Raw genomic sequence first — 18012 nt, 5'->3', positions numbered from 1 at the left:
CCCTGTTGTGCACTAAAGTATATAATAAGTGGTTAATCGATTTGGTGATATAGAATGTTTCAAAAGCATATATTTTTTTGCTTAACACCTAGTCTGCCAGCATGTATTAATAACTTATAATAAGATATAATTCATGCCAGCATTTTCCCCCGTTCAACTCTTATTTTGAAGAGCCAAAAACACAGACCGGATGTTATGATCTTATGTTAGTGTGTGTGATGATGCAAGATCACTCCCTGTCTACCGTCTGGGCTGCTAAAACATGATTGAGGGGGGATCACATCGTCTGTTCTGGCCGTGGAATAAACCTTGTTATGACCAAAAATGCCATCTGGGACAAGGATTAGGAGATGCATACATCCAAACAGAAAAGTTGTATTTATTGCATTGTTTAATGTTTAATGTCCGTTTAACGTTGTTTAACGTTAAATGTTATGTTAATGTTAGTTTAATGTGGTTTAACGTTGTTTAACGTTAAACGACATTAAACTCACTTTACCACTCGATTTGCCATTCACTTTATGCATGTGCATACCCTCCATTGCCGGCTTGTTTCAGTGCTGTCACTAATGCTAATGCTTTCCTTTCAGGTGACTTACCAGCGAGTTGTCAATGTTGTTGAGCGGAGGACAACCACAAATCGCTTAGAAGTATACGATAGACCATACGATGATGACGACCAACGGTACTACAACTCTCGGAATGTACCAGACCAAAGAGGCTACCGCGGAGAAAACACGTACCCACCTGATGTCCATGGCTACACAGACCTCAAGCAATACCCCAGTACACGCCCCATACCACAGTTGGTAAGATGAGCTGTTCAGTGGTGCCCTTGCTAACTAACTACTCTCTGCAGTGGTGTCATTTCAGCACAGTTATTTATTTTACGGACAATTCGGGAACGATGCAAGTTGGGAATTCATGCAATACCCGTTTGTACCCATCGTCAACGTACCCATTGTACCGGTCTACCTGTGTGTGTCTCTTTTATGCCCATACTTTTTATTTTAAGATCCTTCCTAGGTTCCTTCCATTTGTTTTCCTGTTCTTTGGTGTTTTCCTTGCCTGATTGAGTGCCCAAGCTGGTTTTGTGTTCCTTTTGTTAAATGTAGGCCTATAAAGCCCTTTGGGACTGTAACCGTGATTAAGGGCTACACAAATAAACTTGACATGAGGCGGATCAGTGAATAAGAGTGCATACCATATACAAATAAATAAGGCTATAGTCCTTCCCGCAACTGACCCCCGTTTGAATCCTCCGACCCAATCTCTTAACTGCATGTTATCAGATTTGGTATATGGTTACAGTACTTAACCAGTACGGTGGTGTGTAACCTACCAGAAGTAGGAGAAAAATCAAATGGCTCGATCAAATACAGCCAGTCATATTAACCACATGAACCCTAGCGTCCCAGTTCTGAGCATGACATAATGGGCAAACATTCAGAGAAAATGGATGAACATTCTGTTTATTAAGCTCACAACTTGGAGATCAAGCTTGCGAGAGATTTGGTGAAGAGGGAAAAATGGAGGGGACCAAGTACCCCTGGGGAACCCCTGTCAGCGAATAATATAAAGTAGGTTTAGTTGTTAAATGAGTTAAATTTATAGGGTGGCTGTGGCTCAGGAGGTAAAGCAGGTCGTCCAATGATCCCTGGGTCGGCGGTTCGAATCCCGGCTCCTCCTGTCCACATGTCGAAGTGTCCTTCTTGGGCAAGACACTGAACCCTACATTGCCTCTAATGAGTTGGTCGGTGTGAGCTTGCCACCATTGGTGTGTGAATGTGGGAAGTGAGGACGCTGGCGTCGACTGTTCGGCGCTTCACCTCCCAAGTATGAATGAATGAACCATTGTAAAGTGCTTTGATGAGCACTTGGAAAAGCGCTATAAAAATGCAATTCATTAATGACTTAAAATTGGAAACACTATTGGTACAACGTACCACACAACTGAACAACCCTCATAATTTTGCTGTTTTCATCCATCTCACCAACAAACCTTTGTCAGGTTAATGTACTTACTACTAACTTACTAATTTAAACAATTGTGATATTGTAATATTCTTTCCAGGAGGACCCATCATATGGTTCAACCAGAGATGATGTTCTTATAAGGCGACAAGTGGAGATAAGCCGGACTGGGAGGTAAGATCTTCCTGTGATTTTGCACAGTTTACCAACTTGGTAAACCGGTACTGATGTGTGTATTATCAGCTTCTTTTTGGGGTCATCATGAGGATGCTGAATTGAGCCGAGGGCTTTTGTCAAGTGTTGCCTTATTTCTGTGTGGTTGCAACAAAAGTGCAATGCAAATGCAATGTTTGAAAAGACCACTTGGTGGCAGCATATGCTCTATTTTAAAAGCAATATAATGAGTTGGACTTGAAATTGGTTTCTCTAGTACTGTATACACTCAGTAGTTCAAGGCAACTTCTACATATTATAAAGACTTTGGTCAAGTGGTTGTAAATTAGGTCTGGACGATATGGACAAAATCAATTATGACAATACTTTTGATCAGATACCTCTATACAAATTGTGACAGTTTTCTTTTTACTTTTTCAAAACATTTCAAAACTTTTCAAAAATGGCAATAAAAAAAGCATATGCCATATCACAATATTATGATATGATATCCAATCTAGTCTCATATCACGATCTCTATAATATTGAAATATTGCCGAGCCCTACTGTAAATGTATTAGAAAAGGTTGTTGCCTTGGGAAATGTTCTGAGGTTCATTTATGTGTTTTTGCATTGCTCTACTAGAGGTTTGCCGCAGGAAGTTCGGCACCACACAACACTGCTAAATCCAGGGGTCTGTCTCATAAAATGCCAAGAAAGCTGTCTTGCCCTAGCCATTACCATTACAGCATGCCAACAGCTCCTGGGCCAAGGCCCCCCTCCCCAGGCCAGGAGTCACACAAGGCTAGAGACAGGGGGACAAAGGGCACCAGTGTCTACTCACTGAGCCAAGGAGCCAAACCCCCGCACCAATACCAGCTGGGCTACTCCCTCTCAAATACCTACACACACCTCTTACACTCTGAACTATCTACGCCTCCGTCTATCTGGCGGCGGTGGCTCAGTTCGAGCCCGGGCTCGCCCCCCCCAGAGTTTGTGTCAAAGTGTCCTTGAGCAAGACACTGAACCCCTAATTGCTCCTGATGTGCTGGTTGGTGCCTTGCATGGTTTCCTTTCCGCCACCATCAGTGTATGAATGTGTGTGTAAATGGGTGAATGTAATGCATGTAATGCACAATCTATGTAAAGCGCCTTGGATAAAGGTGCTATATAAATGCACCATTTACCATTTATTTACCATTTTCTGGTGTGAAATGTATCCTATGACGATCATTGCCGATCTTCAGCATTGTACTGCAATGCAGGGTTCCTTGGCATCAAAGTCTTAACTCCAGTGGCTAAGAGAAGGCATTGTAGAGAACTTTGTGTGTGTGTGTGTGTGTGTGTGTGTGTGTGTGTGTGTGTGTGTGTGTGTGTGTGTGTGTGTGTGTGTGTGTGTGTGTGTGTGTGTGTGTGTGTGTGTGTGTGTGTGTGTGTGTGTGTGTGTGTGTGTGTGTGTGTGTGTGTGTGTGTGTGTGTGTGTGTTTGAATATAACACTGTATCTTTGCATCATGAATAGCAACATGTTAAGACACCAGAGTCCAAAGGAGCCACATGCTTTAGTTTGGGGGAATCTTATACTCAGGTCTCAGCGCTTATGGTCAAGACGCCACAGACGGCCTCACCTTTGCCTTCTGCCTTCCTTGACAGGAATCATGGGCAGCATGTCTTTGGAGTGGGTGTCCTCTTGCACAAGGTGTCTTGTAAGCTATGTGCAAAAGAGTCCCAACATCTTTCCCCATGCGCTCACTCCTACTCTCGTGTCAACAGGCTTTCCACCACAGAGGAAAGAGCTCAGTTTTCATTCTAAAACTGAGCTGTGTGATCCGGTTTGGAAAGAATCACACTCGTGTGAAGTGAGGGGCGCCTGGTAATGTTTGTATAACTGCTGTAAACAAACATTAAAAGTCCATAGACTTGGCTGCCACATGACGTCGCACATTGGTACAGTAGTTAACCGTGGCGTGTTGACTGGTGTCACCCGGGACTCTTTAAAGGGTACCCTCCTTTTTCAGTCTACCATGTGAGCTTGTACATCAGCTATCTTTGCATAATATTGGGATCCTGAGCATGACGTTAAACGGCTCCGTTGTAACTACCACCGTTAATGTAGTGGGTGCAGATTTAAGATGCATTTGCAAACCTCTGTGGACTGTGTGCTTCAACACCATCACAAGCTTGCATACAACAAGGCACTGCTCACCGATGGAGTATAATGACAGCCGGTGCTGCTTGTTGGCCCTTTCCATGAGCAGCTACCGGGAAGACAGGCGTTAGACCTGGCCTTCTAGTGGTGTGTCCGTCCGCTGTCGGAACAACAGTGGGTGGATTTTGGGCCCATGGGATCAGTCACACTACGGAGAACGATATGACACCGGGTGGCAATGCAGGAGTGGACTGGGAAATAGTTTTCCTCTGGTGTTCCAGCCTGGGTCATACCCGCGGACTGGTTGTTGGAGGGGGTTTCGAACTTATGATGCCTACATGCTGGGTCACATGACATGACATGCTTGTTGTATCGGACATATGCCTTGATTGTGGTGCGTGTGTGTGGTGCAACTGTTGACACCAAGATGTAAAATGGAAGCCCTAATAAGTTAGTGCTACTATTGTACAACTATTGTAGAAGTCCCTCAAAAGTTTCTTTGCTGATCTATGCCTTTTCTCGGTTGAACGTTTCTTTTGTAAACCATCTTTTACGCTCAAATGACCTCAGGCTGCTTGAAGCATTGGTCACAGTATTTTGTTATTGGGTCTTTTAACAACACAAGCAAGGAAGTATGCAGTGACAACCTTTCTGCAGTTTTCTTAGGGTTTGCTTTACTTTCGCTCCATCTGGGGCTCAGGGGTAATTTTGAGCTTCAGGTGATTTTCCAAGTAATTGCTTGGGGCTTAAAGTTTATGTGCCATTTTGTTTTTAGTGCTCAGAAGATACTGCCTAAATCTGTGCTGTATTTAGAAACTATCCTTTTGTCTTGTGTCAGATGTATTTGACCTGTACAGTGCTTGATTTGTGCTCCATCATGTCAACCAACCGCCTGTATGTACAATGTATAGCAACTCCTTTTCTTTCCGTAGCCGTGTGATGTTAGTTTAGCAGGGCCACTGAAGTATTACGATGGCAGTTAAGTTTATTTGGCAAAAGGCAAGCTGAGCCATGGCTACTTCAAACAGGCCATGCGTCGTAAAAGCTGTAGGCCTTGTTAGGCCTGCTCTTTGTTTTGGATGTGGCTTAAGTTCAGGAAGAGTTCATGACAACCAGGTGTCTATTCATTCATTTATACCTCTGCTTGGCACTAAAGCGTGTTGTTCAGACTCAGGCATTCAGTCAAGAAACAAACAATTACCTTGCTAAATACTGTACTGAGATTACAATTAAAAGTTAAACAGCAAATCATCACGATCAGGCAGAAACCTTGTATCCATGTTTTCTTTTTCTTTTTTTGTAACTTTCATAGATGAATGCTAATAGTTATCTTTTAACTGCTTAAGCCCCATTTTATACTTTTTGTAGTACATTTGAAAGCTTTTGCTATAATGCTATGTCCGAACTAGGGATTAAGACCTGAGGCCGATTCTACAAATGCCTTCTAAATCAGTAGTTCTCACTCTTTAAAGATTTTTCAAAACATAGCAGATGTATAAGCTCACAAGTGACGCACCGGGACTTGTGAGTATTTTTATTACTTCCAATGAAAAGTATTGAAATAACTACAGTACATTAGAATCCATTGGAACAATTTCTTTCCTGAAAAGAAAGTACGTTTTGAGATACAAGGGTTCAGACAGACAGTGACAATATATGCCTATTGGTTGACACAATAAGTGAGTGTTATATGCCCTGGCTTTGTGAACACTAAGCTTTAGCCTAGGCCCCAGATGAAGTATTCTCAGAACAAGACTGAATACACTACACGAGGCCAACCCTTTGACAGAGAAGCTAAGTGAAATGAATGATGGTGCGCTCCATGCAGAGTGCACTTACCTTTTTTGTTCCCCCATACATCACAACTTTTAATATTTATAGGCCTTTCACAAAAATAGCATTACATGATGCCAAGGGTACAAGTCACTAGGAAATATATGTGGCTTTCATGAATATGACTTATATTTTGTTGAGTAGCTTTTGGACGACAACGAGAGCGCAGGAAAAGAAGAAAAAAAAAAAAAAAAATAATATATATATATATATATATTATATATACAGTTTGCTGCTGCTGCTGATTAAAAACAATGTATCGTTGCTTTTCTTTGACTTCCTCAAAATGAACGCTTTTCGTTGCCTTATGTCTGCAGAGCAAAAGACCATTCAGAAACCATTTTAGAATAGACGGAACAGATAATAATAATAATACAAAGTTTGTTATTTATTTATATACCAAAAGAAATGGAATTGCAAGGTAATGAAAATCATGGACCCAACAGACTGTTCTTTTTCCATGATGTTCGGCAGGGACAGAGCTGCTCCGTATGTCAGCAGCAGAGGTCAAGGGTTAAGCCCTCTCATGACGTTGAGGACGGACAGAGGAGACAACACGCTGCTGGCGTCATCACATTCACACACAGCCCAGGGGTACAGTATGCCTTCTCTATTGTTTGATTAAGTGACATGTTTTTGTTAAAAAATAAACTGTTAAATTGCTTTATATTCTGAGTACTCATTGGTATAGAGCAGGGGTGCCCAGTGCCCAGAGGGGTGGGTGCCCACACCTTTTTGAGTGGTGCAGCCACTCCAAGGAACAGCAATGTGTGTCTGTCTCTATGTATGTCTGTTTAGGGTACCAACAGGTGACAAAGTGGCGCTGTTGAGCTTCACACTGTGCACAGGTGCATGATGGGAAGCTGAACACCAGCACAGTGCAGTACAGACTACGTTGTAGCACATGCACAGGTGCATGATGAGAGGCAGTACTGTACAGTACATACTACATAGTCCGACATTCAATAGTCCGACAACCAATTGTCCGACAACCAATAGTCCGACAACCAATAGTCCGACAACCTGACACCCCAACAGCACCACTCAGTTCAGACGGGTCTGATTTTTGATGTTAGAAGTACTTTTAAAATGACCGGCTCAAGAACATCTACCAAACCAAAAACGTATGTTCCATTGCTGAAAATACTTTTGTACTCTCCCTCTCTCTTTGGAGAAAGAGAGAGAGAGTGAGTCTTATGTCTTTTTCTTTTTTGTTACCAACCACAACCAATTTAATTGTCACATGAATATATATGTTGTTGTTGCAATGGAATCTACTATATAATGCGCCACGTCTCTGTGTGCGTGTACGGTTGTAATGCACGTAACTCGAGAACCGTTTGACCCACCGACTTCACATTCGACACACGCGTTCCACACCCCCACAGGGAGTGCAGTGCCAGGTATCGAGTCGGTCGGACCCACGGTTCTCCAGAACCACCACAAAAGGCTCTGGTCAGGCTCTGCCAGTGGGCCTAATGAGGCCAACTCCTTTCACCTGGGCCAGGCTCTGCTTGTGGGCCTAATGAGGCCAACTCCTTTTCACCTGTGCAATTTCCAGCCTCTGCCTCAGCCAATTGAGGCTCAACCAATCAGGCTCTGCCAGTGGGCCCAATTGATTGCCAAGTACACTTTTCAGTTTGCAGTCTTCACACACACACACAGGCACATACACAGATCTCCATGTGGGACACCGGCTGACAGTTAAAACGGGTGCTATGTAAGGGATAATATCTGGCTAGGTGGTCATTGTCGGGATATAATTCACCTTCAGGGAGTGTAACCACCTCGGCACACTCCCTGAAGGTGAATTATATCCCGACAATGACCACCTAGCCAGATATTATCCCGCTTATTACATGGCTAACTAACATAAATTAATACATTGACCCAAAACACAACAAAAAAAAGTATTCCATAAGTTCGCGCTGGCTGCGTCTGCCCAGCTGCAGGGCTGCAGCACTGTCAGAAAACAAGGAAGTGAGTTGATCAAATAGAATCCATTTTCGGGTCCTGCTTCGTCTATTTCTCTCTCAAATGTTTTCAAAAACATTTTTAAGAGCAATGTTTAGCTGTAAATTACATTGTGTGTCACTAGTGTGTGTGTTTACATGGCTGTTATGTTGGAAACGGCAGTAAATCAAGCGGGGCGCAGCCGGTGGTGCTCAGAGGGTTTGATTAGGCAGCGGTCATTATACAGCGGCGCGGTCATTATCATGAGATAACTCACCGCTGAATTAAGCGATTGACCAATCAGAATCAAGCATTCAACCAAGCCATGTAATAAGGCAATGTATATCATTAGGTTCCCAAGTTGCATCGTTCCCAAGTAGGCCGGTGGCCGACTGCGACGGGCACGTACAGGTCTAGTCCTAGCCTGGTTAATAAACCAGACCGAATCAGCCGTTGGCAAAAAACCAGCGGATTACGGTCTGGCGAGGCTCAGTAGCACGCCTCTTTCCTACAACCGAGAACAGGTCGGACCAATCGGGACACGGTATGCAATATGGGCGGGCTTTGGTACAGTGACGTTCAATGCTTGAGACTTTTGACTGACAGTAGCTCTGACCAATTGCGTCAAAGAGAAAATGTTTGAACCCGCCCCCCGGGAAATCCAAGTGGAGCCAGCCCAGACTAATATACCGCGACAGTGTTGTGTGATATTAGTCTGGCTTATTAGCCAGGCTAGTCTAGTCCTACTATAAATGCGCCACGTCTCTGTGTGCGTGTGTGTACGGTTGTAATGCATGTAACTCGAGAACCGTTTGACCCACCGACTTCAAATTCGACACACTCGTTCCACACCCCCCACAGGGAGTGCCCGGTATCGAGTCGGTCGGACCCACGCTTCTCCAGAACCACCACAAAAGGCTCTGCTCAGGCTCTGCCAGTGGGCCTAATGAGGCCAACTCCTTTCACCTGGGCCAGGCTCTGCCAGTGGGCCTAATGAGGCCAACTCCTTTCACCTGTGCAATTTCCAGCCTCTGCCTCAGCTAATTGAGGCTCAACCAATCAGGCTCTGCCAGTGGGCCGAATTGATTGCCAAATACACTTTTCAGTTTGTAGTCTTCACACACAGGCACATACACAGATCTATGGGACACCGGCTGACTATGACGACATATATCATTAGGTTCCCAAGTTGCATCGTTCCCAAGTAGGCCGGTGGCCGACTGCGACGGGCACGTACAGGTCTAGTGTATATAATACAGTATATGAATAAATATACGTGTAGTGTGTAAAAAGAAAAGGAAACTCACATTGGAACTGGATATCTATAGGAGTTAGGTAGGCAGACGGTAAACGGTGCGCACACTTTTTGACAAATTATGCATCACCCGAATTAATTTTTCAGTGACACCAGTGATACTGAGAAACGCATGCAGGTATTCATTATATTTCATGGGAAATGTAAGATACAAGCTATACTATAGTACAAATTGTTTTGTTGCTAGAATATTCTCAGCTTGCAATTTGACCAGTATGTCAATTCCATCAGCAAGACAAGACAATTTTACAATCACTTTTGTTCTCATTGTTCACAAGCTTTCATCACAAATGGAGCGTAGGGAGCTGGAACTAAATTCTGTGGCCAGGACTGGATTTGATTATAGGCCTGGCTGTCACACATTACATAATCGCCTAATCTCAATTATTTGACATAATCACAATAATCTTTTGCAGATAAAATGGCAAAAGATAAAATGGCAGATATAAGTTCAAAACCTGCGTTGATGCAACATGTTTTGAGCTGGTAAATCAGATATTTCCACTATTAATATTTTTTAAAGTTATAAAAAAATGGTCGTCTGCCCTGTGCAAACTTTAGTTTACACAGCCTAAAAGCCAAACAGAAAAGTATTTTTTTATTCATAACGTTCCAATGTTCAGTGCCAGAACAGGGTGACAATTAATCGTCGAGTAATTTCATAATTGCCTAGATTTGAATGAATTGTTGTGTGTTTGTATCCCCAGGGACGACTATGATGAAGACTACCAATGGAGAGAGTCATTAAATCCGTCTCGCGAGCGCTCTCCTCCCAGGAGGGAAGTCCAGACGTCTGTTGCACCTGACCGTTCAGGGTCTAGCAGTAGGAGTTACACCCCTGAAAGGGACACAGGCTACACCTACCAGCAGCTCCAGCAAAGGCGTAAGAGCTCTTCATCTAGCAAGTAGCGCCTGTAGCTCTTAACCTGTAGATAAGTGCTTCTCAAACTGGGGGTCTCCAAATTGTTTTGGGGCGTCCCCAGATTATTAGCCTAATGTGCAACATTATTTACTCACGAAACGGTGATACGGAATAAGTCTATACAGGGCAGCTCCAGCAAAGGCGTAAGAGCTCTTCATCTAGCAAGTAGCGCCTGTAGCTCTTAACCTGTAGATAAGTGCTTCTCAAACTGGGGGTCTCCAAATTGTTTTGGGGCGTCCCCAGATTATTAGCCTAATGTGCAACATTATTTACTCACGAAACGGTGATACGGAATAAGTCTATACAGGGCATCTGCACATTTTGAAAGTGACAATTGAACGACTTTTAATACCAAATTGTCAAATGTAACGGGGCAAATATTGTGACAATAGCTACAAGCTCACAGTGCCTCGCAGAGCGAGGAATTGTGACCTTGTAGTTTGGCTATTTTCACAATCTGTGGAACCGAGTCAAACTCAATTTAATGCCTACAATTCCAAATGCTTGTCAGGTTGGGGGGTCACCAGTTTCATGCAAACAATGCAAAATGCATTGTGATGTGACGTAATCACATCTTTGCTATTTTCTTTTTTTATTTAAATTTAAATATCTTTTTATAATCGATTTAAATTGATTTGTTTGATTAAAATGGTAAATGGTGCATTTATATAGCACTTTTTGTCCAACCTGCTTTACATAGATTACATTCACCCATTCACACACATTCATACACTGATGGTGGAGGAAATCATGCAAGGCACCAACCTGCACATCGGGAGCAATTAGGCGTTCAGCATCTTGCTCAAGGACACTTCGACACTAACTCTGGGGAAGTCCGGGATCGAACTAACTGTTGTACTCCTTAAGAGATTTTCATTTTTCATCTCAAGTAGTTTGTTGATCTGTTCTTGTCGTGCGAATAAATGGTGTATAAATTAGGCTTTATGAGATCATATATATATATATATATATAATATATATATACTAGCTGTCAGTGTTTTGACTATTGATTTTATCTTCCAGGTTTTGAAGATTCTTTAGGCCATAAAATAGACCGGGGTAAGTTTATAAACTCAGGAACTATCCCTTGGCTTTCGGGTTAGCCAATTTGTCCCTTTCTCCTTGTATGAATAGATAATTGAATTATTATTTTTAAGTATAACATAATTGCTGTGCTCCTATTTTCCAGTAGAAACATACTCATGCATGCCCTTTTAACATATTAACTCACCAACTGCTGGAGTCAGCAACCACTGCCAGCGTTTTTTTCCTAATCTTTCAAGACCCACATAATATTTTGTTCTATGACTGTAATCACAGAATGTCTCAAAAGAACGAAGAGAGTCTCTACTTTATCACATGTTCCGTTCTATAGTTATTGGCAGTTGAATATAGCTTGTTTTCAACAAAAAAATCACACCCGTGTGAACTGAGTGGTGCAACTCCCCTCTCCCCCCTCCCCCTAGCCCCCCCCCCCCCCCCCCCCCAACCCACCCACCCTCCCTCTCTCTCTCTCTCTCTCTCTCTCTCTCTCTCTCTCTCTCTCTCTCTCATTAGCAGGCAACAGTGCAGCACTATCTCTCTCTCTCTCTGTTTCTGGCACAACAGTGCCACTTTTGCCGCTACTGGTACTCATAGTAACATAGTCACATACATAGGTTAACCGTTTGACCGCTACCATTATTCAATCCCTCCGCCGCGTCCTGCCAGGATTTTATCGCGCGTAACACTTACTTTGAAGAGCCAAATATCCGTAATAGCATTTTACTATGAAACCATTCCGTGTGTTGACGAAGCTGGTGCTTGTTCTCTCGGTCGGTGGTGGAAAAAGTGGACCGCGAGTATCACAGCGCCTGCTACAGGCCGTTGAAAACGCTTGTCTGGGACAAAGCGACCCCTCCAATGTAGCTTCTGTGAGATACAGCCGTCTGAAAACAGAGCAGGCAATGTAAGTGGATGCGCGCGCATCTTCAAAATGGCCGCGGCCATTGGCTCAGAAGCATAACAGAGCTAACGAACGGTAGCTTTTGATACGATCTTATTAAAACATGCATTAAATAATACATCGCTGTTAAAACATCGCTGTTAAAACGGGTGTGGCACGCTACGCTATTCTACGTGTCTATGTTCCTGGCAGGCCTCGGACATTACTGTTCCTTGGAGTGGTTGCACCACTCAAAAATCACACCTGTGTGAAGTGAGTGGTGCAACTCCGTGTAGGGGTTCCCGGGGGGGGGGGGGGGGGGGCGTTCCAGACCAGGAACGCGCCCAGGGGGCCGGGCCGGTTCCGGCGTGCCGCCCCGCGCCGTGCAGCCACGCGTACCGTGTGGCGGTCCCTCTACTGTACTGTCACTATACTGTACTGGCACACCCGAAAGCATCATATATACAGTTAATACGTGCGTGTGTGTTTGTGTGTGTTTTAGGTTGCGCACAAGTGGTGAAAAACAACCATGCTGTTTTCGTGCTCATACCCACCCAGACAGCCAGCCAGCCACCCACCCACCCACACACACACATAGCTCCGTAAGGGAGTGGTTGCACCACTCAAAAAACACTGTCTCGGAACAGAAAGCAAAGACATTTTTTTTGAGTGAAATCCTATAATAGGATTTGATAGGTGATCGATAGTAGTAGATTAACTCGCAGGTTGCGGAAGAGCGCCCTCTATCGTAAACACTGAAAACGCCAAATTACATTTAGACGTCAATGGCGGTGAAACGTTGTATTTGAAATGACGTCATTGGCCAAATGGATTTCCAGTTCCATTTTCTTTATGCTGCAATTCCACCCTTTCTCAAATTGTAACAATACTGGTAATGTTCCCGGCCATTTGGTATGCTTCCACAGTAGATAGTGTGTTCCTGAACTCTGTGACTCCCTTTGATTGGCTGCGAGGAAGCATGTCTTAAGTGTGGAATTGCTACAGTAGCACTATGCATTTCTTCTGGTCTAAGCAGAAATGGCATCAGTGAAAAGGGGCTATACATGAATGTGTACACATGCAGAATATGAGGAAGAAGGGAGACAATCAGGCTCTATGCACTGCAGCGATATTGGAAAGAAATGTGGCCTCTTCCTCACTTCCTTCACAGGTGTTACCGATGATGCTAATTAAGGCTCTGTTTGCATTCTGACCAAACAGAATCAGGGTGCTGATATTGTGCATGTTTGCTTGGCTCACTTTTAGACACTGCTACACCAGACCAGTGGGTCTCAATTGTGGTCCAGGGACCCTCATGGTTTGTTGAAAAGGGTTCCAAAATCCCCCTTACGGTTGTGTAACTCTGAGAGTGGTTCCCTTCCCTTTGTATACTCTCAGAGTTATGGGGGTCCTTGATAATAAAAAAGTTTGACTACACTAAATGGAACAGAGCCTTAATTGGTAGACCTGTGAAGGGAGTAAGGAAGAGGCCCAATTTCTTTCTGGCTGTGCATCGAGCCCAATTCATGTCCTCAACTGTCAGAGCCTATGCCAAACAATTCCAGACAGTCATCAGTTTTCTTAAAGGATGACTTAAGCCGCGTTCACACCAAGGAAGCTAGAAGCAGCTTCTTGTTTCGTGCATCCCATGTTATCTCTATGCATACCAGTGTTTTCGTTTTGAAGCTTTTTCTCCTGAAAACTTAACTTTGACGCAGCTTTTAAAAGCTGGGTTCTGGCTTCGAGCTTCTAGAAGCTGCTTCTAGCCAATCAGAGCACAGCGTGGTTTGAGGAGGCGGAGTTTAGCTCATTTGACAAGAGCAGAAAACCTCGGACCGAAGCTGACCGCACCGAGATCGAATTAAATTATTAACTTTTTAAATAAGGGCTGTATATGTAATATGAATGATTATTTGGCAAGAACATAGCATATTTATGGAAAGAAATAAAAGTTTATATGAGCAACAAGTTGTCGAAGCGGTGAAAACTGGTTGTGTTCTGTCACAGTCGGACCCCCCCCCCGGTTCTCACCGGAGCTAAGCATGGACTGACCACTAAACGCCGTCGCTGACCGTGGACTAAACACACACATACGGTTTATAAATTAGCAGATATACGGGCATAGAAATAACTAAACAATATAGTTAAAACCGATTGGAGGGTTTCGGTCGTGGGGGAGAGGACAGCGGAGTGGAGCAGAGGCTGTTTTCCCCCAAGATGAGCAGATCGAGACCGGTCCGTCGTCTCGTTCGGTTATTTACAAGCATGTTTACCAAGATTATATTATTTATTTATCCATTAATAGGTTGTGATGCAACTAAATATATAATTATTTCTCCTCTACAGCCGCTATTTTACATTTTAGACTTTAAAATGCGCGCCTGCTCGGACTGCCTATTTTCTGTCTCGTCTCAAGGCCAGTCCAGGCCACTTGACTGACAGGTACCTTGTACACGCCCACTTTCTGAAAAAAAAGCTGCTTCGAAATCATTTTAGCTTGCTTTTTTTTCTAGCTTCCTTTGGTGTGGACGCGGCATTAGTAGCACACTGAAAATAACGCTGCGACACGTTGTGAGCTATGCATTATGCTGTAAGTATGCCTTGGGGCTTGAAAGACAATGTCAGCAAAGTTTCAAAGAATCCAACATCCTAAACAAAGCATCTGCTGTGAGACTCGTGCACTGCAAGAGCCCAGGATGTGCTGGAACATGTTAAGATGCTAATTACACTCAAGCAGCACACTTGCTGGGAAAAGGATAGCCTTGGTTTTTATTGTGGTGCTTTGGCTTCGGATTCAAGGTCTGACCTTTGCTTGGTGTGAAAGTAGCGTGCTCACTGACGGAACAGATGTCTCCACAATCATACCACGCCAGTCAGTTTGTAAGCTTCTTTCTTTTCTGTAAGTCTTTCACATGTTCTATCTAGAGTAGGTTTCCATGTCAAGGACCCCCAAATAGCCATAGCCTCTGGCTGCTATCTCCGATTGCAAAATGGCTTAAAAAAAATTAAGACCCCAAAAAATTTGCTTAATTTCATTCCACAACTCACTCTGCATTTCCTGAATGGAGAGAGTCAATCCCCCCCTAAATATATGAAACTGTCTGTGCAAAAACTAAAAGAAGCACAGTAATGTTATTAATTACATTTGAATTGAAATGATTAACCTCATCCTAAAAGGACCACTGTTCTAGACCAGTGACTTTCAACCTTTTTCATATCAAGGTCCATTATTTATTCGGCATTTGAGCCACGGACCACCATTTGATGACATTTAGTCTCTCAGACCCAAAACGAAAATATTGTATTCTCGTTGGATAAGATTTCGTTCACAATTCCATGCATGCTGTATTTGAGATGGTACCATAGGAGAGATAACGGGCAAACGTTGATTAAAATAACAATTATTCTACATTCTTCTTGGAAATTAAGTAAGTTAGATGTTTAACAATAATTTAACTTTTGAGAGCTTTTATGCTCTCAAGAGTTAAAGATCTAATAAGGGTCCATTTGGTTACCAACTCTCCATCATTTAGCTGGGGACCACCTGGAAACCCCTCTAGGACCACTGGTGGTCCCCGGACCACTGGTTGAAAACCACTGTTCTAGACTGCTGGTTAATTAAAGTCAAATTGGTGACTTGCATGCCTGCATCTCCGCATTAGTGGGGTCTGATTAGGGATGAATCACTGTTAACACAATCAGCGCTGGGATTTCTTTCAAAATAGAAGCTCGGGTCCCGGGAAGATATGGCCACTTTTACTCTGTAAAGCCCCCCCCCCTTCCGCTCCGGGAAAAAAACGGACACATATTTTTGCTTGCTTACCTTGCTCTCGTTCATATTTTGAACGAGAGGCAGGCAGAAGTCAGAAATGATCAAAACCACGGATAGCTCCCTAGATTAGGAGATACGAGGGATTCTTTCTGCAGCGGTAAACAGGGAAGGGAACGGGACCGTGGATGTGCAAAGAGCAAGGAGTATGGTGGCCTTGGAGGCCAAATATTTTTCTCTCGTTTGATATCAATGACAATGAGCTAGGACGTGTGTACACGTCCTTTGGATCCGTTGGTTGGATTAGTTATGACGTTCCCACACGTCGTATGGTCTGAATGTGTAAATATGTTGAATTGTACATGGTGACATGTTTCTATGGTAAAGTTCTTTATAAACATGTTTATGTTTTGTTGTAAACTACCTCCCTGTGAAGACGCAATTCAATGTTGAGAAAGCGGAGTCCCCCCCTACTCCATCTGGGACACAAATTTGTCCAACACAAACTACACTTGGTAATGATGATAAAGAATACACGCTACATTTTACATGAGAGTGACCCCCCACTCGGAATGTTCATAACAATACATGTACAATATCCTATCTAATAACCTAGATGTACTATTAACAGCATGAACCTAACCCTCCCTATTCTGTGCATGTTATAATGGGTGAAAAAATAATAGAAACAGGCTTGTGATTGTGACACATTGTGAACTTGTAGATCGGCTGTTTCTGCAAAGAGATGTGGGACCCTATCTTATGCCATTTTTTTTTTACTATTTTGAAAAACATTTTAAGTTAGTGAAATTAGCCGATCTGCATCGACACGCAAGCTTGTACATTGGCTATTTCAACTATTTAAAATAGTAAAAGAAATGCCAAAGTTTAGGCATAAGGAGTAAGGAAAAAAAGAGGACATATCTCCGCTGAACAACATATAATAGGGTTTGGATAATACATGGGTTTTTCGACAGGATGAAATGTTATCCAATGCATACGTCAGCCTTGGCATTCTCGTTCATGGCTGCCATATGTATGTCCTTTTTAAAACCTCTGCTAAGAAACCTGACAATTGTGGAAGTACACAAGGCATTTGGAGCAGTCATCCGTCATGGCTCAGTGCAAGCAGACTGGCAGCACAGCATGCCCTGTGTGCCCGATAAGAAAAGCATGCAGACTGTGTTTGCCCTATTGAACAGCTGTCTGTTTGTGGTGCTACCTCAGAGTGTGTGTGTGTGTGTGTGTGTGTGTGTGTGTGTGTGTGTGTGTGTGTGTGTGTGTGTGTGTGTGTGTGTGTGTGTGTGTGTGTGTGTGTGTGTGTGTGTGTGTGTGTGTGTGTGTGTGTGTGTGTGTGTGTGTGTGTGTGTGTGTGTGTGTGTGTGTGTGTGTGTGTGTGTGTGTGTGTGTGTGTGTGTGTGTGTGTGTGTGTGGGGCGCTGTGGCAAATGCCAACTTGCCACATTATGTGTTAAGTACTTGAATCATAAAATATTAATTTAATAGAACAAAGCCATAAATTAAATTGACAATTGTCTTCTTTAGCTATCAGCAGTCAGGCAGATCTCCATTTCCTAGCTTCATTACACATTGGGTCTTAATAAGGGCCCTGTATTGCATAAGCTATACATGTCTGTTCGTATAATCTTTCATGGGTTTCACGGTTCTCTGCTCATCATTGATTTGCAATTCATGACCATCTGCTGCAGTCAATTTTCCATTAATCATTTGTATTACGCATCTTGGTCTTTTGCCACAGATATGGTGTGTGGCAGCCTGGCAAGCATAGTAGTGAATATACCCTACATTTACATGGATATTTGATCAGATTCACTACCAGGCAAACAAACGGCTTGTTCTTCATGTCAAGAAAAGTTTGCGCTCTTCACTCGAGGCCTGCCGATGAGTAGGCCAGGTGTGAGGTGCCAAGTGTGTGTGATGTTTTCATTTGGCCTAGATTTGAATTACCTTTTTAATCTAGATTCTATACAATAATTGTACTGCACATTTTGGCTGTGGAAAG

General features: G+C 43.3%; 1 protein-coding gene across 2 annotated transcripts in view; it reads left to right on the top strand.

The window, feature by feature from the left end:
* The window catches only part of LOC306922981 (uncharacterized protein), a 44917-nt gene that overhangs the window by 7273 nt on the left and 19632 nt on the right, over window positions 1–18012 (top strand). The window contains exons 3-7 of one of the 2 annotated variants that reach the window (XM_079500911.1): window positions 591–809; window positions 2075–2148; window positions 6582–6701; window positions 10083–10258; window positions 11321–11356. In XM_079500911.1, the coding sequence (XP_079357037.1) occupies window positions 591–809; window positions 2075–2148; window positions 6582–6701; window positions 10083–10258; window positions 11321–11356 (625 nt within the window). The remainder of the gene's footprint in view (window positions 1–590; window positions 810–2074; window positions 2149–6581; window positions 6702–10082; window positions 10259–11320; window positions 11357–18012) is intronic. The other variant, XM_079500912.1, reaches the window with a different exon arrangement.

This window comes from Electrona antarctica, assembly GCF_951216825.1.
Source record: "Electrona antarctica genome assembly, chromosome: 5".
Taxonomy (NCBI): domain Eukaryota; kingdom Metazoa; phylum Chordata; class Actinopteri; order Myctophiformes; family Myctophidae; genus Electrona; species Electrona antarctica.
The sequence above is the reverse complement of the archived record's forward strand: the minus strand, read 5'-3'. Positions and strand labels throughout refer to the sequence as shown.